The sequence below is a fragment of the Schistosoma mansoni genome (genome assembly GCF_000237925.1).
Source record: "Schistosoma mansoni, WGS project CABG00000000 data, supercontig 0111, strain Puerto Rico, whole genome shotgun sequence".
NCBI classification, from domain to species: domain Eukaryota; kingdom Metazoa; phylum Platyhelminthes; class Trematoda; order Strigeidida; family Schistosomatidae; genus Schistosoma; species Schistosoma mansoni.
Genome location: NW_017386032.1, coordinates 95,374 through 121,427, shown reverse-complemented (window position 1 = coordinate 121,427; position 26,054 = coordinate 95,374). Strand labels below are relative to the sequence as shown.

Below are 26,054 nucleotides of genomic sequence, written 5' to 3'. Positions count from 1 at the left end.
GCTGTTGAGTAACACTCAATTTTCGTTCACTGAAACCGCCCAACAAACGTTTAATCAAATCAAAAACATGCTGGACGACCGCCAGATGACGCTCAGACTGCCCGAACTGGAGAAACCGTTTACAGTGACCACAGACGCAAGTGACCATGGTATAGGTGCCGTTTTAAGTCAGTCTGATAGAGTAGTGGAATACGCAAGTCGCGTTCTCACGCCTGCCGAACAGAAGTATTCAACGATCGAAAAGGAGTGTTTAGCGATTGTGTTGACGTGCCAGCAGTGCCAATTAATGAAAAGCGATAGATACATGCAACCGCCATTGCAGTCGGTCCCAGTAACCGCAGTTGGTGATCTATGGTCGGTAGATGTGATGGGACCATTTCCACAGACGGATAGCGGCAACCGATACTTACTAGTAATGACGGAGCATGCTACACGATGGGTCGACGCTGTACCGATTGCCGACCAGCGGGCGAAAACAGTGACCGAAGTAATAATCCGGCACATTGTAGCAGGTCATGGAGTACCGAAGATGATACTAACCGACCAGGGTCCCTGTTTTGAAAGTGACGAGTTTAAGGCCCGTTTGAAGCAGTTCGGTATCAAGAGGATACGAACTACACCGTATCACCCTCAGACGAATGGGCTTACGGAAAGAAACAACCGGACATTAAAGGAATGGTTAGCATCTAAAGGAGGGAATTGGGAGAAAGAGTTACCACTAATTTTGCTGGCGCATCGTGCCTCCATCCAAGGAACAACTAAGAAATCACCTTTCCTACTTATGTATGGTAGACAGCCACGACTTCCGATGCATAATAAGACGTGGCCACAGCAGCAGAAGTGGACGGCAACAAGATTAAGGAAAGAGAGGACGGAGGCAATAAAGAACGTGAAAAAGAAACAAATATCAGACACCAAGAAGGCGGAACAGCAGAGAAGAGCATGGAAGCCTTTTAGAGTGGGGGACCTGGTAAAGTGTAGAGAACGGAGAGCTAACACTGAAGGGGGACCAAGGTCAGGAAAGCTGACCCCGAAATGGGAGGGACCGTACATTATCACGAAGAGACGCGGCCCAGTTTACACGATCCGGAGAGAAGACAAGCAGAAGCGTGTAAATGCCAGTCAACTACAGAGATGGTTTCAAGAACATCATGAGCACGAGTCACGAACAGCACCAAAGGAGACAATGGTACGGCGATCAGAAAGATTGCGAGAACAGCTTATTAAAAGGGGGGACGAGTGTGGTGTGAGCTACTTATATCGACATAAGTAGTATATATGGTGAGCAAGAAATAGAATATCTGACAGCAGAAGATTGAGAAGATCAAGAAGAGAAGACAGAAATAAAAAGCAATTTGTGTGGAAATCCAGGAACAATGAAGCCTGAGGCAATTGAAGAACATTTTGCAAATAGTGTATCATAGCATGGTTTTTGTATTTTACCACGTAACGTTGTAATTTGTGCTAAATATATAGTTGGTTGTCCTCACCTGTGTTCTCATTCACAACACCGGCACCAAGCCCGGGTAAAGCAGGAAGGGTTGGGTATGGGGTAGGCAACCCCATCCAGTAGAAAACAAACTCGCTAAAAAATGTCAAACAAATTAAAACATTTAAACCCTGCCCTCCGAGTGCAAAGAAGAATTATGGCGCCTCACGACGAAAGCCGAGATTCTTCGGAAATCACGAGGCCGATGCCCCTTTTAACAACCAGAGCAACAATTTTTATAAGTACATGGAACGCCAAAGTGGAAATGGACAACACCGGATATGAAGATATCATGAGACGACATGGACTGGGAGAGTGAAACGAAAATGGGGAGAGACCTTCAAACCTATGCACACTCAACAAATTGGTTATAGGTAGCACAATATTCTCACACAAACGCATACAAAAAGCTACATGGGTCTCACCGGACCACACCACGGAGAACCAGATAGATCATATTTTTATCAATAAAAAAATTCAGAAGGACAATGAAAGATGCGAAAACCAGGAGAGGAGCTGACATAGCTTCAGATCACCACCTGGATGTGGCCAAGATGAATTTGGAGCTAAATAAACACTAAACAGTAGTACAAAGGTTCAATACAGCCTTCCTACGAGATACTAAAAAACTCAACCAATTCATAATAACTCTCAACAGCAGGTTCAAAGCCTTGCAGGATCAACTGAAAAAATAAACCACGATGGAGGACAATCGAAAGGGATCAAAGAAGCATTAACAACAGTCGAACAAGAACAGAGAAAGTCAAGGCACATGCCGAACACAGAGAGGCAAACAAGGGAGCTTTAGAGCTGACAAGCAGAAATACGTGGAAGAGCCAGAAATGACAGCAGAAAAGGCTGAAAGAGAAGGAGATGAGACAGCTACATGGCACAACGAAGAAACTAGCAGGGAAATATAGTAAATCAGAGAGACGAGTCAAGGATAAAAAAGACAAGACAATCACCAAGATTCAAGAACAGATGGGTAGAGTACTTCAAGGAACTCTTGAATAGATCAGCCCCACTGAACCCACCGGACATCGAAGCAACACACACAGATGTCACCCCACCACCAACGAAAGAAATCAGGATGGCAGTCAGACAAATCAAGAGTGGGAAAGCAGCAGAATCTGACAATAAACCAGCTGAAGCACTGAAGTCAGACGTAGAAGTAACTGCAAGTATGCTTCACTGTCTATTCGGAAGATTTAAGAGGAAGAACAAGTGCCACAAACAAACTGGAAAGAATGATACCTCATAAAGACACCAAAGAAAGATCTGAGCAAGTGTGGCAACCATAGAGGCATCGCACGACTGTCAGTACCGGGAAAAATTTTCAACAGAGTGTTGCTGAACCGGATGAAAGACGCAGTAGACGCCCAACTTCGAGGTCAATAGGCGGGATTCCATAGGGATTGGTCGTGCACAGACCAAATAGCGATACTACGAATCATCGTTGAATAATTATTTGAGCGGAACTCGTCACTACAATAGACAGCTCGGAATATACTAGAAAATTTGGACTTGGCAAAGCAAGTACCGCATTCCTATAACTGAAGAATATCTGGGACTCAAAGCAACTGTCAACCAATATCAAAGTCACAATCTTCAATACGAACGTTAAGACAGTTCTACTGTACGGATCTGAAACTCGGAGAACTTCTATAACCATCATCAAAAAGGTAAAACTATTTATAAACAATTGTCTATGTAAGATACTCAATGTCTGTTGATTGGATACCGGTCAGCAACATCCTACTGTGGGAGAGGAAAAACCAGCTTCCAGGTAAAGAGGAAATTAGGGAAAGACGTTGCAATTGGATAGGACATACATTGGAGAAATCATCAAACTGTATTACGAGGTAAGCGCTAATTTAGAATCCTGAAGGTAAAAGGAAAATAGAAAGACCAAGAAACACATTGTGTCGGGAATTGGAGGCAGACATGAAAAGGATGAATAGCAACTGGAAAGGATTTTCTAGTACATGATTGGATGGAGAGTGCAGGTGGGCTCCACGAGGTGTAACAGATGTAAGTAATTCATAAAGCAGTTGCAGGAGTTACCATTTCTCCAGTCTTCGTTCCGATAAATCACATATTATATAACCAAGACGCAACATCATCAATAAACTACGAGGATCTGATGAAGATTTAGAAGCACGATTTGACACTGCAAAGGCGATATTCCGACAACTGAAGAATATCTGAAACTCAAAACAACTGTCACACAATGCCTAAGTAAGAGTAGTCAACACTAACGTTAGAACAATTAAATTGTATAGGGCTGAAAATTAGAGAACTGTCACCACCACCACCAAAAGAGTAAAAGTACTCAAACAACTGTCTACGTGCAGTACACCAAACCCATAAGCGATAAGCTACTGCTACTATGGAAAAGAAATAACAAGCTCCCGATTGACGAGACTAGAAAAGACACCGAATGTGATTAAACCATTAAAGTGTATCAAAAAGCAGACGCCAACCTGGAATCCCCAAGACAAAAGAAGAGGAAGATCTAAAAACATATGGCGCCGGGAGTCGGACGCAGAAACCAAGATTATGAATAGCACTTGGTAACAACTGTAAAGGAAAGCCCAGGACAGAGCAAATCGCAGATCTTTAGTTGACAGCCCAAGGCCCAGGAAACGACAACAAACTTAAGTTAGTACATCTGTACAGTTTATGACATTATGAACATACTTTATGGGATTTCGCAAAGCATATCACTCAGTTTGGAATGATGTTGGTAGGTTTGCCGATTACAAATATCTAATATTATGTTAATAACAACTGATAAAACATATTAACCACAACAAGAAACAAGTTTCTTGTCCTAAGAAGAAAAAACTGTACCTCTGTAATAATAAAGAAATCATCACCATGTTCACCTTGACGTACAACAACTTCACCATCTTCGAAACGGACTGGTTCTAGAGCATCTGCTACAGTTAATCGTTCCCATTTGTCAAGATTATCTATAATGAAATTCAAAGATACCATATATATATATATATATATATATATATATATATAAAAACCTGGAGCTAAACAATTGTCAGATGAATACTACAGGTTGTTTTAGTATAGGTTTGCATGAATTGTTTAGTTTGCAATTAACATCATGGACTGACATTGTCTGAGGAACGAAAATCTAGGAACAACTACAATCATTTTGCTCTTGTATAAGACTCCTAATGAGTCTTACCTATGATTCATCAGGCCTTTAAGCGAGAGCATTGAACTTAGATTACTTATTTGGAATCCAATAGCGATATTGTGCTGTATGGCATTTTGGACAATGGACAGGGTTTCTCGAGAAACAATTCAGCTGGTCTGTCGCTCCAGCAGCATCGCTTAGATATCTGTTCTTCCTAGTCGGTGACGACTGTCCCCCCAACAAGGCGGAGGTCTCCAAGAATCTCCCGCTTTTGAACCACCATAGGCCATCAGGGCCAGAGGATCTATTCCAGACTCTTTATGGGGATAGTGGTGAACTTCTGACTTGGTTTTTTGAAAATATATGGGAAACAGATTATACTCCCTGCTCCTTTTTTACTTCACTATGTTATGTGTATCTGTGTGGCGTACTCTATTTATATACACAGTCGTATCAGAACTCTCGTTTGTAATTAAACACAAAAAGTCACTGGAGCGTGATCTAACTACCTTTAAAATGGAAATAAGTGTCCAGATCATGCCTACATTGTGATATAAAGTCTGCGTAGATACGTTTGTTTGCTTATATTTATATATGGGTGTTAAAGTCTTGCTTATTCAGCCCAGTTACTTCGCTAGCCTAGTATATTTCGGACACTAGTCCACTCAACTGGTTCTCATATCAGAACACGGCTTGTACAGAAACGTAATTATGTTCTAAAGCAAAACAACAAGTTAAATAAGTTGGTGTTACAATAAGAATTAACGTTTATGATTTTTACACAGGAAGATTCTAAAGTCTTTGCCACTCATCCACTAGCTCTGGTGGGCCCACTTTGTCCAATTTAAGTTAGGGACTTGGAAAAAACTACCCTCCCAACCTTACTTATCTTTTACTTTGCAACTTTTTATTCGATTGACTTTCTAAAATCTGGCTTTACATTTATTTAGTGATATATTTGATGCCATGTTCCCTGTACATCGTAATTCAGGAGATGTGATTATTCAGCAGGGAGATGAAGGTGATAATTTCTACATAATCGACCAGGGTGAGGTTGATGTAAGTTGAATATATTAATTTATATAGTCATATTTTTATTCACCTATACGGTTTCTCAGTAGACGTATATCATTACTTGTTAAGAGTTGCACGTTCATCACACTTTGTTAATAAGGAGTAATGATAGCCAAATGCGAGTAATCCATATATGGAAAATGTTTTACTACAGTATTGTAATCACTATCGACTTTCTTAAACTGAATTAGCCAGTGATTTGTCTTATATAGTTATGTAAAATGTGATATATCGTAGACGTGACAAATTTACTAATTGAACATATCAAAACTCAAATATAGTTAACTCATTTTTGTAGGACCAGAAGGTAATCTCATACTGATGGTATGTTAACTGTATTACCCATTTGGGTCCGATATCAAGGGATTTGGAGCGTCTTAGTTAACTGATGCATGAGGGTCGGATAACTTGTACATGATCCTATTATTTTAGGATTATATATATTAGAATGCTTGTAATAGAAGTCACGAAAGTTTCGTACATATCAGTTCATCGTGAGAATGGCGCACTTTGAATTTTGTATATCACTCCTTTATTTTCGACCACATTTGTCTTAGAATTTAGATTGTAGTAGCATGTACAGTAAACTTGCATTCACCAGTCAGTCACAACGTAGAACTTCGTACGTACGTACATCAGTTCGAGTTGCCATACCACATTACCACAGAGATGCAGTTGTCGATTCAAATCCCATAGTGGTAGAGGTAGTAAGAGTATAAGCAGTAACCCGAAAGATTAGGGTTTGAAGATGTTATTCAAGGAGTATAATCCAGTGAAATAAATTTGGAAAGAGAAAAAAAGATAGAAACATGAAGAATTCAGAAGATTAGAATTTGGGAGAACACAAAGAGTGGATGCACCTTCGCCATTGCAAACGATTTTGAGCCATGTCATTCAAGGTATTTAACCATTGATTGCTATCATCTCGCTAACCCCAACCAGGTAGTCTACACCTACCAACATGGCTAAGTCTACTTGTCAGTGACTTCATGTATCTGTGCCACGTTTTGGCCCGGCCGCCCATAGCTTTCTTCCGACCTATTCCTACAAAAAAGCTAGCCGAGCCTTCTGTATCCGTGCTGAGATTTCGTCACACATCAGGCCACAAGGGCTGATGAGACTCCCAAGATAAGTGAAGCGGTTAACACTCCCAACTACTTCACTCCCTATCATTAGTTCAGGTGCCGATCCGACCCAATCCTGAAGTAACAGTTTGCATTTCGACGGGGAAAATCGCATCCCGAACATGCTTGCATTGTTGCTTACGGTGATCAGAAGACTCTGCATTTTGTCAGCGTCTTCACCAAACAGAACTATGTAATCGGCATATTCTAAGTCAACAAGTGAATCTCCCGGTAAAAATTCAACTGCTTGAAATTTAGATGAGGAAAGTGTTATCTCTAAAAGCACGTCAAAGACAATGTTAAACAAGAATGGAGAGAGTGGACAGCCCTGATGAACATCACTTGAGGTAATCAATTCTGATGACAGTTCGCCATAAGCTCTTACTCGGTCAGGTGTGTTCGAGTAGAGAGCCTTCATAAGGTTAATGTACTTCTTTGGTACTCATTTCAGTGACAAACACTGCCATAGAACCCGATGATCAACAGAGTCAAATGCCGCCTTAAGGTCGAGAAATACTACTATTGTGGGGCGTCTGAATGTGTGTCTATGTTCTAGGACCTGACGTAGAGTGAATATCTGGTCTATACAACCACGTCCAGGTCGAAAGCCAGCCTGGTGTTCTCTAGTCTGCTCTTCACGAGCTTTCGTTAGGCGTCTAAGTATTATTGAAGCTAATATTTTAGACACTATATTAGTCAAACTGATTCCTCTGTGATTGTCACAAGAGGACTTTTATCCTTTCTTCTAGACTGGCACAATCAGTGATTGGGACCAGCCAGATTGAATTACGTCCAGTTCCCAGATTCTACCTAAGACCTCAATCAATTTCGCTGTTAATACTGGACCGCCATCCTTAAAAATCTCAGGGGTAAACCTGTCAGGACCTGCTGCTCTCCCTCGCTTCAGATTTCCTATAGCTTTTTCAACCTCGTAAAGAGTTGGAGGACTTACATTAACTTGCCATTCAGGTCGACTGGGGATCGTGGGAAACCGAAGTGTGGCTGAAGGCCAGTTGAAACTGATCCCTAAAGTGTTCTGCCCATCGATCCAATCTCCCTGGATGAGAGTGAATAATATGTCCATCTATTTCCGAGATAGTTTCACTGACATTTGGGTTAATAAGACTGGTTTCTTTAAGACGTCTGAACAGTTGTCTGATGTTGCCTATTGCCACTGCCTTTCCCATCTCTCTTGCTTTCGAAAGCAACCACTGTTCGTGATCATTGCGTAAGCTTCTTATTAACCTGAGCTTAAGCTGACTCCGCTCTTCGTTATGTTTACAGTCAGATGGGATGAGTTTTTGAGCATCCATCTTTGCAGTAGATGCTACTGAAATCCGGTATTTCTCCCTAACCTTATGGTTTATCTTACTAGCAGATAGCACCGCTGTCTTTACAACTTTTCGGATATCATTTCAAGCTGCCTCAGGGTGGGCACAACTTACATGGCCGTCTAGCTGTTTTCTAGTTGTTCCTGAAATATATTCTTAGCTTGCCTATCATTAAGTAGAACCCTAAGAGGCTTTCTTACAGCGTCTTTCCTACGTCCAGTAAGACGGAGACAAATACGTGCCCGCACTAGAGCATGATCTGAATCTAAGCATGTGCTCCAGAATGAGAGACAGTCTTCTGTCAAGCCCTTTCATCGGTGGATGATAGCGATATGATCTAGTTGGGTCCAACTGTGGGACGAATTCGGGGGTCGCCATGTCAAAAGATGTTTTTCCTTGTGCTTAAAGTTAGTATTTTCAAGAAACAGGCGGTTATCTGAGCAAAGCTGCATCAGACGGTCGCCATTATATGTTCTTTGAGCCACGACACCATAAGATTCACCCAGGTATCTTTCCTTTTCGCTTAGTCTACCTACTTGAGCATCATAGTCAACAGACCCTATTAAAAGCTCCTACATGTAGTTTAGAGCGTGGTTTCAGGAGACCAAGAATAACGTTCCACGTACTCAAATCGTTTGCATTAGCGGTGCGAGGTGATAAAAGGATATGAAAAGGATTAGTCGTGGAGATAAGAGAGTTATTAGGAGGTGTAGGAAGGATTTGAATGTGACCATCTTGGTCTCGTGTGTTGTTACGGGTATGAAGGCTAACATCACTTCCTGGCTGCCCACACAGTGAAGGGTATTTCTTGAGGGACCTGAGAAGGAAGTTGGATTAGTGTTTGTTTTAACTACCTGGGAGCGTGACTGCAGAACCCAAGAGACAACTGATTGGGGCCGATCGCGCACAGCCTTTTTGTGAGAGGTTTTTGACGTGTTATCTATGTTCTTCAAAGGGACTTACCGCCGGAGACGGAAATCCGTGAGGTGTGACATTTTTACGGTCGACCTTTTCTAACTCCTTCCGTCCTTGTGGGGAGGCAACATCGCTGCAGATGCTGGTTGTCCGAGGGAAACACCTTACTGATGTCACACCTTCTTACAGTCAGCAGTACGACTTCGCCCTTAGACCTTGAGTTGCTGGTTTTAATCTTACCGTTCCCCAACCGATATGCCTTATTTATTTATTTTATTTAAACATAAATATTGGTACAAGGAGGCACTAGATATATATGCGCCTCACAAATCTCATTTGATTTGTGTGAGGGCTGTAATACTGCCCAGGTGCCCAAACTGAAACAGGTGGTTTTCTTAGGGGGCCACACCCCGAGCCTTTGACCTAAAGGTCTTATCCACAAGGCAGTGGAGCATCGTGAGAAGATGTAGTCCCATGGTAGCCGGTGACCGACGACTGATGCATACGCCATTTATTCCCTCAGGATACGGGAGCCCATGTGCACCACTGGTTTGGAATCAGGGGTTTCTAACTCCCCTGGGCGGATTTCCCGTGTCCACCAAGCCGGTTAAAGCGGCGGACATTCACTTTTCGTCCTCTCAATTTCGTAAACAACACCCCAGCCACGAGAAGGCAGTGAGTAGGACTTCCCTGTCAGAGGCTATATACGCGTGGCCATATGAGAGCATTTCGAGAGGGACAGCAGACTCTCCCCAACCTCAGCCGTACCAAGACATCTGGGGGCTGCCTGGCATGGTAGAACCTACAGGAACATATGTTCCAGCCAATATAGCTCGGTTGGGTCATCCCGAAAGGCAAGCCCGACCACCACGTCAAAGTAACAGCTACGATTGGGGTATTCACCAGGATTTGTTGACAGTTCTTACAAGTAGGCTTTTCTTATGGTTGTATGGATCCACTTTCTTAAGGGTAATTTTGAATTAAATCCATGAGCATAAAGACTTTTGCTCAATGATCCAACGAAAATTGATAACCTCATTAGCCTCGGTAGTTTGTTGTCTGACAAAATATTGATACAGGTTCAGAAAGCCCTCTTGGTACGACACGTTTATACTGATTAACTTAAATTCTAATTTTTAACAACTTCCATTTTAAAAGTGTGGTAGACAAAGTGCTCTCTGATCACGAGATTTTGAACATATAATTATGATATTTTCTGACCCAGAATCACCTATCTCAATATTTCACAATATTAAAAAATAAAATTTGAGTTAAAGATGATTGTGGAAGTGTTTCGTATGCTAAATCAAAGTAATGCATAATAAAAATCTCAGAAAACTACTAAAAATCATACCTAAAATAGGTACACGACATAAGAATTCTTGATACACTTTCCGACGACGAATAGTACTCCCCATCAGTATTCTTCTATAAGAATCCCTATCAATACCCCATAATTTAACTTCCGTTTTCGCTTTAACCGTAGCTGCTCTAGGCGTGCCGTAGATGAGAGCTAGTTCACCGAAACTACCCCCTTCGCCGATTGTACTACTATACTCATTATTGAGGAAGATCTATTTAAGAGAAATGAGATAATTACAAAACAAATTTGAGAAATACAAAAAAACACTGGAAAAAAAGTAATTATAATATTCTCGTATATCTAAAAACAAATGAAGGAAACTAAATATTAGAATACAACTTTGGATAGAAATACATTAAATCAATGCTATTGTTTATAAGATGAGAAAAGTATCCTCCATGATCTGGCTTGAATATGACTGTAGGCATAGGAGTATACAACACTAACGAGTGAAGTTTCATATACAGTTAATGTAATTGCATCAAAATCTAATGAATCTTGAAAAAAATAAAGGGGTGTAAAACTAATCAAATTACTAAAGAATAGACGCACTATAACAGTAAGGGAAAGTAAATAGGGACGAAAACTAGACTAAAGCCAACAAAAAGATTTGGTGAAAAACACACAAAAGCTGACATTTAATTTTCTACTCATTGGGATATTACGAATACACCACTATTTTTATTATTGCTAATCTATCTAATGGTCAATTTATTTAAAGTTATAAAGCTAAACCTCAGTAATGGTAATCACAACCTCAATTATGTTATTTGAAAGTGAAACGCTATGCCTGCACTATGGCACACCAGAGTCTTTTTCTACATACCATTAACGACCTGTCAGCCAAAGATTAATTTTGACTATGCCCTTCTAGGCATCCTAATTTTTTGTACAATATGAGTTTCATTCCGGTCGACCGTAAAAATGTCACACCTCACGGATTTCCGTCTCCGGCGGTAAGTCCCTTTGAAGAACATAGATAACACGTCAAAAACCTCTCACAAAAAGGCTGTGCGCGATCGGCCCCAATCAGTTGTTTCTTGGGTTCTGCAGTCACGCTCCCAGGTAGTTAAAACAAACACTAATCCAACTTCCTTCTCAGGTCCCTCAAGAAATACCCTTCACTGTGTGGGCAGCCAGGAAGTGATGTTAGCCTTCATACCCGTAACAACACACGAGACCAAGTTGGTCACATTCAAATCCTTCCTACACCTCCTAATAACTCTCTTATCTCTACGACTAACACTTCTCACATCCTTTATCACCTTGCACCGCTAGAGCAAACGATTCGAGTGCGTGGAACGTTATTCACGGTCTCCTGAAACCGCGCTCTAAACTACATGTACGAGCTTGTAATGTCCGAACATTGTGCGAAATACGACAACAGGCTTCCTTAGCTAGAACTTTAGAATCTCGCACCACCGATGTGTGCTGCATCTCCGAAAAGTGCATACAAGATCCGAGTACCGTCATTCGTTTGACCTCACCACGTCAAAAAAAGAACCAACTCGATTCACGCTTCGTGTATCTGGAAGCAATGATGCTGGTCTCTGTGGCCTCGCTGATGTAGGTATAGCATTGAGTCCTAGGGCAGAACTAGCTCTTTTGGACTGGACAGTAGACAGTCATCTGTGCGTTGTCCGACTAAACGGGACAGTAAGGACTCGGAAAGATAGGGACACTCGTCGTTGCTTCTTCGTCGTCTCTGCCCACTCTTCAACTGACTGCACCTCAGATGATGTAAAAGATGAGTTTTACAGAAAGCTTTCCGACCTTCTCCGAAAAGCTAGGAGCTCTGATGTCGTAATAGTGGCTGGTGACTTCAATGCTCAAGTAGGTAAACTAAGCGAAAGGGAAAGACATCTGGGTGGATCTTCTGTTGTCGTGGCTAAAAGAACAGATAATGGTGACCGTCTGTTGCAGCTATGCTCAGGTAACCGCCTGTTCCTTGCAAATACTAACTTTAAGCATAAGGAAAAACATCTTTTGACATGATGACCCCCGAATTCGTCCCAACGTTGGACCCAAATAGATCACATCACTATCAGCCACCGATGAAGGGGTTCGATAGAAGACTGTCGCTCATTCTGGAGCACATGTTTAGATTCAGATCATGCTCTAGTGCGTGCACGTATCTGTCTGCATCTTACTGGACGTAGGAAAGACGCTGCAAGGAATCCTCAGGGTTCTAATTAATGATAGGCAAGCTAATAATACATTTCAGGAACAACTAGAAAGACAGTCAGGCATCCATGTAAGTTTAGCCCACCCCGAGGCAGCGTGGAATGACATCCGAAAAGCTTTGAAAACAGCAGTGATATCTACTAGTATGGTGAACCATAAGGTTAGGGAAAAACAATGGATCTCGGCAGCATATACCGCACTGATAGATGCTCGAAAACTCATCCCATCTGGCTCTGAACATAACGAGAAGCGTTGTCAGCTTGAGCGCAGGCTAATAAGAAACCTACGCGATGGCCACGAACAATAGTGCGTACCGAAAGCAAGAGAAATGGAAAAGGCAGCGGCAATAGGTAACAGCAGACAACTGTTCAAACTTGCTAGGGAAACCGGTATTAGAATAAAAACCGTTAGCGAAACCATCTCGGAAAACGATGGATATATTATTCACTCTCAATCCAGGAGATTGGATCGATGGGCAGAACACTTTAGGGATCAGTTCAACTGGCCTTCAGCCACACTTCGGTTTCCCACGATCCCCAGTCGACCTGAATGGCAAGTTAATGTAAGTCCTCCAACTCTTTACGAGGTTGAAAAAGCTATAGGAAATCTGAAGCGAGGGAGAGCAGCAGGTCCTGACAGGTTTACCCCTGAGATTTTTAAGGATGGCGGTCCAGTATTAGCAGCGAAATTGATTGAGGTCTTAGGTAGAATCTGGGAACTGGACGTAATTCAATCTGGCTGGTCCCAATCACTGATTGTGCCAGTCTAGAAGAAAGGATAAAAGTCCTCTTGTGACAATCACAGAGGAATCAGTTTGACTAATATAGTGTCTAAAATATTAGCTTCAATAATACTTAGACGCCTAACGAAAGCTCGTGAAGAGCAGACTAGAGAACACCAGGCTGGCTTTCGACCTGGACGTGGTTGTATAGACCAGATATTCACTCTACGTCAGGTCCTAGAACATAGACACACATTCAGACGCCCCACAATAGTAGTATTTCTCGACCTTAAGGCGGCATTTGACTCTGTTGATCATCGGGTTCTATGGCAGTGTTTGTCACTGAAATGAGTACCAAAGAAGTACATTAACCTTATGAAGGCTCTCTACTCGAACACACCTGACCGAGTAAGAGCTTATGGCGAACTGTCATCAGAATTGATTACCTCAAGTGATGTTCATCAGGGCTGTCCACTCTCTCCATTCTTGTTTAACATTGTCTTTGACGTGCTTTTAGAGATAACACTTTCCTCATCTAAATTTCAAGCAGTTGAATTTTTACCGGGAGATTCACTTGTTGACTTAGAATATGCCGATTACATAGTTCTGTTTGGTGAAGACGCTGACAAAATGCAGAGTCTTCTGATCACCGTAAGCAACAATGCAAGCATGTTCGGGATGCGATTTTCCCCGTCGAAATGCAAACTGTTACTTCAGGATTGGGTCGGATCGGCACCTGAACTAATGATAGGGAGTGAAGTAGTTGGGAGTGTTAACCGCTTCACTTATCTTGGGAGTCTCATCAGCCCTTGTGGCCTGATGTGTGACGAAATCTCAGCACGGATACAGAAGGCTCGGCTAGCTTTTTTGTAGGAATAGGTCGGAAGAAAGCTATGGGCGGCCGGGCCAAAACGTGGCACAGATACATGAAGTCACTGACAAGTAGACTTAGCCATGTTGGTAGGTGTAGACTACCTGGTTGGGGTTAGCGAGATGATAGCAATCAATGGTTAAATACCTTGAATGACATGGCTCAAAATCGTTTGCAATGGCGAAGGTGCATCCACTCTTTGTGTTCTCCCAAATTCTAATCTTCTGAATTCTTCATGTTTCTATCTTTTTTTCTCTTTCCAAATTTATTTCACTGGATTATACTCCTTGAATAACATCTTCAAACCCTAATCTTTCGGGTTACTGCTTATACTCTTACTACCTCTACCACTATGGGATTTGAATCGACAACTGCATCTCTGTGGTAATGTGGTATGGCAACTCGAACTGATGTACGTACGTACGAAGTTCTACGTTGTGACTGACTGGTGAATGCAAGTTTACTGTACATGCTACTACAATCTAAATTCTAAGACAAATGTGGTCGAAAATAAAGGAGTGATATACAAAATTCAAAGTGCGCCATTCTCACGATGAACTGATATGTACGAAACTTTCGTGACTTCTATTACAAGCATTCTAATATATATAATCCTAAAATAATAGGATCATGTACAAGTTATCCGACCCTCATGCATCAGTTAACTAAGACGCTCCAAATCCCTTGATATCGGACCCAAATGGGTAATACAGTTAACATACCATCAGTATGAGATTACCTTCTGGTCCTACAAAAATGAGTTAACTATATTTGAGTTTTGATATGTTCAATTAGTAAATTTGTCACGTCTACGATATATCACATTTTACATAACTATATAAGACAAATCACTGGCTAATTCAGTTTAAGAAAGTCGATAGTGATTACAATACTGTAGTAAAACATTTTCCATATATGGATTACTCGCATTTGGCTATCATTACTCCTTATTAACAAAGTGTGATGAACGTGCAACTCTTAACAAGTAATGATATACGTCTACTGAGAAACCGTATAGGTGAATAAAAATATGACTATATAAATTAATATATTCAACTTACATCAACCTCACCCTGGTCGATTATGTAGAAATTATCACCTTCATCTCCCTGCTGAATAATCACATCTCCTGAATTACGATGTACAGGGAACATGGCATCAAATATATCACTAAATAAATGTAAAGCCAGATTTTAGAAAGTCAATCGAATAAAAAGTTGCAAAGTAAAAGATAAGTAAGGTTGGGAGGGTAGTTTTTTCCAAGTCCCTAACTTAAATTGGACAAAGTGGGCCCACCAGAGCTAGTGGATGAGTGGCAAAGACTTTAGAATCTTCCTGTGTAAAAATCATAAACGTTAATTCTTATTGTAACACCAACTTATTTAACTTGTTGTTTTGCTTTAGAACATAATTACGTTTCTGTACAAGCCGTGTTCTGATATGAGAACCAGTTGAGTGGACTAGTGTCCGAAATATACTAGGCTAGCGAAGTAACTGGGCTGAATAAGCAAGACTTTAACACCCATATATAAATATAAGCAAACAAACGTATCTACGCAGACTTTATATCACAATGTAGGCATGATCTGGACACTTATTTCCATTTTATAGGTAGTTAGATCACGCTCCAGTGACTTTTTGTGTTTAATTACAAACGAGAGTTCTGATACGACTGTGTATATAAATAGAGTACGCCACACAGATACACATAACATAGTGAAGTAAAAAAGGAGCAGGGAGTATAATCTGTTTCCCATATATTTTCAAAAAACCAAGTCAGAAGTTCACCACTATCCCCATAAAGAGTCTGGAATAGATCCTCTGGCCCTGATGGCCTATGGTGGTTCAAAAGCGGGAGATTCTTGGAGACCTCCGCCTTGTTGGGGGGACAGTCGTCACCGACTAGGAAGAACAGATATCTAAGCGATGCTGCTGGAGCGACAGACCAGCTGAATTGTTTCTCGAGAAACCCTGTCCATTGTTTGAAATGCAGTTGAATGTTACTGACAGAAGTATCACCGGCTTCACAGATTATTTCACTCACAACAGACTTCCCGTTACCAGTGCCTCGGGTAGGTTGGAACAACTTCCAGATCTATCTGCTGCTTCCAACTCGTTGGATCACCCAGGTCACCGGGCGTCACGGTTCTTACATAAACTTTGCACAATTTCACTACGTAAGAATTCACGTTTATCGTCAAACTCGCGGTTAGCCGAAGTAGACTGACGTGCCTCAAGGAGTTGTAGGGAACCTATAGAAACCTAGTGCCTATGCATGGGACGTTTTGCGTAGCCACAAGAGACTTTACTCTCCGTTTTCATTGCATCATGTAAATGCAGTCAATGCTCATCTACACTTTCCAGTGGGTTGATAGCTAGACTTGAATCTAGTTAGGTTTGATATGTTTTACGATTGGAATTGCAGTAGATTTGCTTACATTGACTCTTCTAGTGACAGTGAATTTATCGGTCACTGAAACGTCCGGAGTTCAGATAAGTACTCCAAAAGGGGCGCCAGTTTTGTACACAACCACTTCAACGGTGGCTGATCGTGATGTGATCGGTCTGAGTCCAGACTTGGGTTGCAGAGGGATGGTACCGGGTGGCACAATGGGGATAACTGTACTGGAAGCTGATCCTGGCCAGAAACAGGTTATGGTCTGCGCAAAGCTGCAAGAGACGGTCCGCGTTATCTGACTTGAGACTGAGTCCTCATTGGCCACTCAAACAACTCTTCTCTGTGTCTAGACGTCTGACTTCCGCATTCAAATCTCCGGTTAGTACTACAATATCTGTCGAATGGGCTTTCTTGAGATCATTTAACTTGTGGTAGAACTCATCCTTGATAGCATCGGGGTTGCAGTCTGTCGGAGTGTAGGCGGAGATGACTAGAAGACATAGTTTTCCATACCGATTTCTTTTCACTTTGATGAATTTTTCTAATCTAACAGTATGTAACCTGGTGTTAATGGAGATTCAATCTATGGGTGCTGATTCTAATCCAGCACATAGAGTGACACCAAAGCCAGAAAAACCGAGCAAAGATGCCACAAGGTCGCTGGTTAAATGTACATGAAACATGCTGTTCGAATCGACAGATACCCAGTCAGTCAAACGCAACGTAGAATCTGGTACGTATGTACATCGTTTCAAATTGCCTCACCTCATTAGCACTGCTAGTTCAAATTATTATGTCAAATCACAGAGTAGAAGAGTTAGTAACAGTATCAGTGGTGATAGGAAAGATTATGTATCAAAGATATGATTCAAGATATAAATTAGTGAAATAAAAAAAATTATAACGAATTCAGAAGCTCGTGATAGGAAGAATGATAAAGAGTGGATGCATCTGCGCTATTGTGAACGATTTGAGCCATATCATTCAATTTTCCTACCACTGTCTACGATAATCACGCAAACCTAAATCAGGTTATCTACACCTGTTAACATAGCTCAGTTTAATTGTCAATGACTTCATGGAGTGATGCCATGTTTTAGCCGCCTCTAGCTTTCTCTCAACCTACTACCATACAGCACAATAGCGCTTGTCAAGGTAGGCGATGGTTGGGCACGCGTAACATGTCCCAGCCACCTTAGTCGGGGAAGATTTACTACCTCATCAATCTATTTACCATCTTTGCCTGGTATTCTGTTGCTAACTCTGACACTTCGTACTCGGCGGTCCCAACATTCAGAAACGATGCTCTAAAAACAACTAACCAACGAATACCCTCTGCTCCTAATGACCATGTTTTACAAACATTAAATAGAACGAAGCGGACTTCTGTGCAGTAAACTCGTCGTTTGTTTGACAGACGGATATCTCGCCTACGCCACGAGTAACGCCAGTTGGCAAAAGCCGGTCGAGCTTTCAGAATCCGTGCGTAAATTTCGTTAGACAGCAAACAATCAATACTGATGAGACTCCGGAGAGTGCTATCTCTAAAAGAGCATCTATGACAAGCTTAAAAATCGGGAGGTTGCACAACCCTAATGAATATCAATTAAGAAAACCAATGCCGATGGGGGTTCTAATAAGCTCTGACTCGACCAGTTGTGTTCGAATAGAGATGTTGTGCAAGGTCAATGTACTTTTTTGATACGCCTTTCCATGATAGACACTGACACAGAACTTTATGACCAACAGATGGAGAGAGTATCCGCAGTACGTCAATGAAGTTTTGGATGAACAACAGACGTCGATGTTAAGACTTCCGAAAGATACAAACAAACCTATCTATTGTTCGATCTGCATTAGTGTGTGAACATTGGACACCAATTTGAATGATACACGTGGTTTCAGGAAAGCTGTATGAGGATTGTATTCAACGGAAACACTCGTGATTTCGACCAATCAGCGAATTGACGGCGTTTGGAAAGGATAGAACTTTCACCATAGGCGTGTCTTTGAGTGAGTCGAAAACTAAAGACATACACAAAACGCGGATAAAGAATAAAATGAAGACACTGTAATATAAATTTGTGAGTGACTATGCAACTTCGAAAACAGTTAGAGTGCTTTCGAACCATAGATCGAATATTTAATTATAATGATCATCATAAATCTTTGTGTGGAGTGGAATACTCTCAAGGTATAAAAGCTAAAGCAGGTAGTTTTCTTAGATTACTCAGAGGGCTGTAACCTAGAGGTTTAATCCACAAGCAAATGTTAAAACGCTAGATTTCGTCCAATGTTAGTCTGTGATAAAAAAGTTTCATAAGCAATTCCTTCCAACCGGATTCTAGAACCCATATGCATCAATCTTTCATGTTCACCAGTTCGGTTGAATCGCTGGACGTCAGATCTTCATCTCGATCTTGTAAACAACACTAGAACAGTGCACAAGTGGTAAGACTTTACCTGCAAAGGCTATAAACGTATAGACGCAAAAGACTAATTCGAGAGGGAGGGAGGACTCTCCCCAACCTCGGCTGTACCAGGATATTTGAGGACCTACTTCAGTCAAATTTGCCTGGTAACACCTCTGGTTCTTAAAGTTTATAATTCATTCATAAAGGAGGACATGAAAGAGGATTTTTATTTCATTCCTTAGAAAAATCACACGAAATACAACAATCGTTTATTGATGAGACGCAGACAACTGTAACAACCCAGCGACTGATACCGTTTAGTACTTATTTTGTACAAAAGTCAAATCTAACCTATTTATCAAAGTAAATTCGATTGACTGTTACCTCATTTCTTAAGTACTACATAACAAAATAGCTATATGAATCACAGGTCATTATGGAATATGAGAATCGAGTTAGAAAAGGACGGAAATAAGTTGCACGGTCACATAGATCCTACCTAAGCTCCTAGCAAATCATTTATAAGGAAAGTGTGTACTACTGTTTTGCTTCGGCGAGAACCCTCCTTCCCCTGTGACGTTTGAGTGAGAAATGTTTACATAAGTTCATGTTCATACTATAACCGTTAGAGTAAACTTATCAGGGCTGATATCATGATCGATATTGTTATGACGGGATGAAAAGTCAAAATTAGACTGATCACTCATTATAATTTTTATTCAACACTAATTCCGTTTCATTCCATTTCACCACTCAGTATAGCATTTGTTTTGTTTTCCACTATGACCTTTTATTCTATATAACATACGATATTCTTGTATGAAGTATTTTCCATGTATGTGATTTATCCTGATTATTAATAAAAAAATGGGTGTACAAACCAACATATAAATGTGTATTTTCGACTAGACTTGTCGTGATTGCTTGTGCTTCTGGCTGCTTGCGGGATATATTTTCCCCACTTCGGACTTGGACTTCTCACTCTAGTTAGCGGTGCTGGGACGCGTCAGAACAGCTAGCTTATTGGTCTTTGATCACAGAGTCTTTGTCCCGTTCGCAGATTAGGGAACTCGTAATCGCTTCAAACATTATATATATATATATATATATATATATATATATATATATGTCATTCCTAATTATTTGAAAGAGCGTGATTATTTCACGCATAAATTAAGATGTACCTGAATCTTTTACATTTACAGGTTGCATTTGATTACAATCTTACTGAAAACACATTCGCTCAAACTGTTCAACTGCTCAGTCATATTCCCATTTCGAAACTTTGTTCCTAACACTCGATGGTTAGTTTTAGTAAACAAAACGAAGAATTGTTAGTTGAGATTATTAGATAAGTTTGACTAAATATGAACTTCAACTTCATGTCATTCTGAGATTGTGCATTTGATATCTGACCAACAGCTTACTTACCGTCAATCGTAACGAAGCAAAAACGCAGTGCTTTTGATGGAGTTTTGTTCTCTCAGCTGGATGGTTTGATCGTGAATCTTTTATCGTCCTTCTGAACGACATCATCGGCACAAACTTCTGGTAGAAGTGAAGTGTTCGAATTTCTCCACATGTGGCTCACAGGTCGTCTTGTACACCTCAATGTTGATTGGTTCTTGTTGACCTAAAATCTGTCATTGTGTACTTGTTTGTTTTGGTTGTATCCCCCATTTGTTTGATTTTTGTTCCCATGTTTTTGCATAATTTTCCTGAATGGTTGATAAATTGGATTGATTTCAATGTGCTTGTTTATTGCTGATTGACCTGAGTACCAAGCTTCTAAAAATTCTCTGGTGTTTTTGGAATTACCTCTATCCAAAATCTCCACATCTTTCCAGTCGAATGTATGTCCGCAGTTGTCCACATGCATCGATATAAATGAAGACATGTCATGGCGTTTGACTGCTAATTGATGTTCATGCAGGCGAAGATGAAAAGAGTGTCTGCTTTGTCCGATGTAGTGTTTGTCGCAGTTGGCACAATTTATTTTGTAGATGATGTTTCGTCTGTCTTCTTTTGTCATTTCATCCTTTGGTTTGCATAAGATTGAATGGAGGGATTTTGTTGGTTTGTGAGCAACACCTATTCCCCAGGTTTTCAGCAATCTCGTTGTCGCTTCTGATATACCTTTTATGTATGGTAAGGTAATCCTTTTTTTGATTTCTGTACTTGACTTCGTTTCTGATGCAGGTATTTTTTGATGAAGTTAATTGGGTAGCCGTTCTATTGAAGGATGGTTTCCAAGTATTTTTCTTGATCTTTCTGTGCTGTAATTGTGTTGCACTGTGTCCTCGCCCTCTTGAATAAAGTTTGCACGCAGTTGATTTTGTGAGCTCTTGGGTTGTTGCTATTGTAGTTGAAAATTTGACCAGTGTGAGTCAGGTTTCTGTACACGTGAGTCTCCAGTTTATCTGTGTCGGTTCTGATGATTACTATATCCAAGAATGATAGCTTGTCGTTCGACTCTTGTTCCATGGTGAACTTGATGTCATTGAAGACGTTGTTGGTCAGCCTGTGGGTGTTTTCTAGTTCATCCTTTTTGATGATGACAAGTGTGTCGTCTACATAACGAATCCAAATTTTCGGCTTGGTCACTGGTAAAATCGCGGTCTCTAGTCCCTGCATTACTGCTCCTGCGACAAGTCCCGACATTGGTGATCCCATCGGTGTACCTTTTGTTTGTTCATAGATTTTGTTGTTGTATTGAAAATACGTCGTTAAGCATAAATCCATGAATCTATGAGACTTTGACTTTGAAGCTTTGTGTGCTTTGCGAGATTTTCATCGTCGTCCTTTTGCTAAGCTTGGTTCAACTAAGGTGAATAGTGCTGTTACATCAAAGGATATCATCAGCTCGTCGTCGTTGATTCGAATGTTCTTAATCTCATCAAGGAATTGTGTGGCGGATTTGATGGAATGGTTTGACGAATCCACTAAACGTTTCAATATTCGCGAAATTTTTCTTGACAAATCGTACGTTTGCGTTCCGGGTACGACTGGACGTAGTGGGATGTTTGGTTTGTGTATCTTCGGCCTGCTGTAGAATCGAGGGAGCACTGGTCTACTGGATTTCATTCTCCTTTGACCTTGTTTTGTTATTTCTCCTGCTTTGACGAGCTTGTTTGAAGTCTTTGAAATTCGGTTGCCTAACTTTTTGACTGGATTTATGTCCATTGGTTTGTATATGCTTTTATCCTCGAGTATTTCCTCCGCTTTCTTAATGTATTCTTCTTTGTCCATAATCACTGTGGTGCGCCCTTTGTCCGCTGGAACGGTGATAATATCTTTTCTAGTTCTGAGTTTCTTTAAAGCTTTTCATTATTGTGAAGTCAGTTGGTTGTTGTCTTTCATCCGTTGAGTTAGTGGTACTATAGTTTGTCTTATTTCATGTTGTGTTTCTTCACTTATTCCGGAAGTTTTGAGTGATGACTCTAGTGTTGCGAAGAATTCCAGTTTTGAGGCGTCGCTTGTATTGTAGTTTAATCCTTTCCAGAGTAGGTGTTATATGTTTGTTTGATAGGTTGACCATGCAGTTGTTTGTGTTTTCTTCTAAGGTTGATTTTGAGATTTTGACTGGAAAAAATGTGATTTTGGATAGAGGTAATTCCAAAAACACCAGAGAATTTTTAGAAGCTTGGTACTCAGGTCAATCAGCAATAAACAAGCACATTGAAATCAATCCAATTTATCAACCATTCAGGAAAATTATGCAAAAACATGGGAACAAAAATCAAACAAATGGGGGATACAACCAAAACAAACAAGTACACAGTGACAGATTTTAGGTCAACAAGAACCAATCAACATTGAGGTGTACAAGACGACCTGTGAGCCACATGTGGAGAAATTCGAAAAACGTAGTGTTCTTGATTAAAAGATCATAAAAGCAAATGGGTTACAAGCGTCGGCTACATACTACAGAGATTTTAACATGTACATAACGCTAATAGGAAAACTCGTAGTTTGCTTAGTGAAAAATTGATTTGAAGCAGACTTTAATGACTGACTGACTGCAATATGTTTAACATTAACCAAGCTAAAAAGAAAAGTACATACCTCCTCTCGGTCTCATCTAAATGAGAAAATAGGACGTTTTTGGCGATAGCCTTTGAAAGAGCTGTCATCGTTTTATAGTCCTTGGGTACAACCTTGTTGAAACGAAATAATGTTAATATATCGATAATAAGAATGAATTTAAACAGAAAAACCACAATGAAAAAACTCAATAAAACTGAACTACATAACGACGCCATCACACTAGATGAATATACTGACGTCTTGGTTATCAAAAAATGGTTTTGAACATTTATTTTCCTAATTTCATTAATTGATATACTGCCGTTAGCTTTTACACTATAATTATGACAGGTTTTAATGCATGTGGTTATTAAAGTGTGTTTGCTTTCGTTCTATTGTCTTGACTTTCTGCTGGATTTGAGTTTAGATGCTTGAGTCAGTTATCCTTTCCTAAAATTGCCAGTTGTATGATTACAAAGGCAATATAAAGATTAGTTACACAAAGAGATCTTCCAATCTCAATTTTATGGAAGATATTTTTATGCTGGAAAGGCCCGAATGATGAGAGGGAGGTTCATTGAAGTTGTTTTAGTCTACATTAATCAGTAAAACTAGTCAAAATGGATATAGACGACAGAACATTAAAATTTAAGTAGTTGAGAGTCGTGACGATACATAATGAGGTTACTAAGTGACAACATAAAACACTGAAATGTGATAAGACACTCCAATTATAAGCTGGAATTGGAGAGATTATGTTAAGATGTGAAGCTTCAAAAAGAAACGACAATGAAGAAGACACAATTACCTTCTTAACATAGGACGCAGCATCTTCTTCTGTATAAACTTCACCGCTAACTGCTCCTCTTCGAGATCGACGTCTAGTTAAACTAACACCCGGTGATACAGCCAACAAGCCTCTCGTCCCTCCACCATTTCCTCCGTCATAACTACTACCATCCTCATTCATATTATTGGATTCGTAACTACTATCAACTTTCAAAGGAGTTTCGACCAAACGTTTTTCAATATTGTTAGGAATAAGATTATCTGTATCACAGGAGTATCGATGGTTATTCATGCCTGAAGAGTGATCACAATTTTGAGAGCGTACAGAGGGAATAAGAACACCAAAGCAACCACTTCCATGACTCTTATCTTCGTGTTCGAAAGGGCGACTGGAGGTATTTGATACAGGTAGCGTGTGTGAATCTTCACTGAGTTCTAAGTTTTTATGAAAAGCGAACCCAGGTACATGACTAGTTGAAGCTTCAGTATATTTTCCATTGCAAACCTGAAAAATTAGAAATATAATAAGATAATAAAGAGTAAAATCACATTTACATATCAATGACAAAATCTACACACACTTGCTTTTTTCATCCCAGATACTTGAACCAGATAACTCAGGATTTCCACCAAGTAATTCACAACTTCTGTATATGTATGTTGAGTAGCTATTTTACAACTACCTTAGGAAAAACTAACCGTCATCACCTTAAGTCACGAAAAAGTATTAAAATGAGTGTTTAGACAGAACTATGTAAAGGATTAGTTATTTTGGGTAGTCATTCCCCATACACCAAATATTATCCAAGTGCCTGGAAGAAGGCTCTTCAACATTATCCCTATATAATTTAGCTAACTTAGATATTTGAGGGATATATATATAACGTACAAGTGGACGCAATTAATAATACAAATCAGCTATGGGCAAGTGGAAAGTAAATGCTCCCATCAAATTAGAAAGATCATACTCAAATATTCCTAACTGATTATCTTAGTCAACCTTTATTATAATCACCACCTTTCCAATTTTTAAGTGTAAGCTACATAAATACACTTATGTCTAACAACCACTTGAAAGCCTTCAAGCCCCTTAATATTCACATCAATTTCAAGTTCCTGATTATACATGCAAACTATCTATAAAACACGGTACAATAAACTGATAAACTTTAAATCACTAAATCTATTGTGCGGACGCATATATAACAGCTAACTCGATATTGGAGCACACCTGTGTACTAATTGTTTTTACTACACCAACGTAATTATTGATCTTCGTATGACTACTGGTTGGGTGTGCACTGAATGTCTCTAGTTGGGTAGATTTTTATAGTTATTTGCAGATTAGTGCTAGTATTCATATTTCGACTCGAACTTATTAGGACAAATTCAACACAGCGATTGTAGGACAAAAATGAGGATCCATCTTATTTCGTGGCTTCTCTCCTGCTGCTTACTAATGTATTTATGTTGGATTGTTATATATTGTGTGGTTAAAATAACATAACTTCTCTACCAAAAACAGGTTTCTGCATCGCACCTTGGGACCAAAAGATTATACCAAAGCTTTCATTCATATAACTAAACGAGTGGAATTTGATAGCCCAAGCCAGCAATTTATTTTGATGAACAAAACTACTAATTTAAGCTTCCAATGGTATTAGCTAGGCGTTTCATGTAAAGTCGGAGGTTTATGCACAGAAATTTGATTGACCAAAGGTTACCATAGATATTGAATGTCATAACTTGCCTCGAGCTTCTCAAAATACTCGCGGAGAAATGCAATGGGATTACTAGGACGATGTAGGCACAAGTTAACAACACAGTCCCTGAGAATTTCGTGCACATTATGCTGTTTAACATAATCCTCAACATCGCTCATAAACGACTCATCCTCCATAATTCCCAATTTCTCGGAAGCATACGCAACTCTCGAAAGGGCCGCCCGTCAGGTTGAAAATTCCGGTATCCAATACCTCGTGAATGAGCTTGTATAGAACTGTAGCACGTACTATTAGCGTTTACTTGGAGGCAGGAGAGATCTGAAACAACAACACAACAGTCAGGACCGGTAAATGCCTCTAAAGTAAGAACGCAGTGTACTGGCACAACAGATATATTTTTAAAATTGAAAGACGCAATTCGATTACAAAAAGGGAAAACTTATTACAAAATAGATCTATTTAGTGTTCTGCAGG

The 26,054-nt window shown here is 40.1% G+C and overlaps 1 protein-coding gene across 1 annotated transcript; it reads right to left on the bottom strand.

The window, feature by feature from the left end:
- Window positions 1-4,264: 4,264 nt before the first annotated feature.
- On the bottom strand, window positions 4,265-25,788 carry Smp_030400 (camp-dependent protein kinase type I-beta regulatory subunit, putative; the record flags this gene model as incomplete). The annotated part of the gene is made up of 6 exons (XM_018792782.1): window positions 25,676-25,788; window positions 23,876-24,361; window positions 23,107-23,198; window positions 15,291-15,399; window positions 10,445-10,664; window positions 4,265-4,464 (listed from the first exon to the last, which is right to left on the bottom strand). Exons 1-6 carry the CDS (start codon window positions 25,754-25,756, stop codon window positions 4,265-4,267), a joined length of 1,188 nt encoding a protein of 395 aa, XP_018644192.1. The 5' UTR covers window positions 25,757-25,788.
- Between the last annotated feature and the right edge of the window lie 266 nt (window positions 25,789-26,054).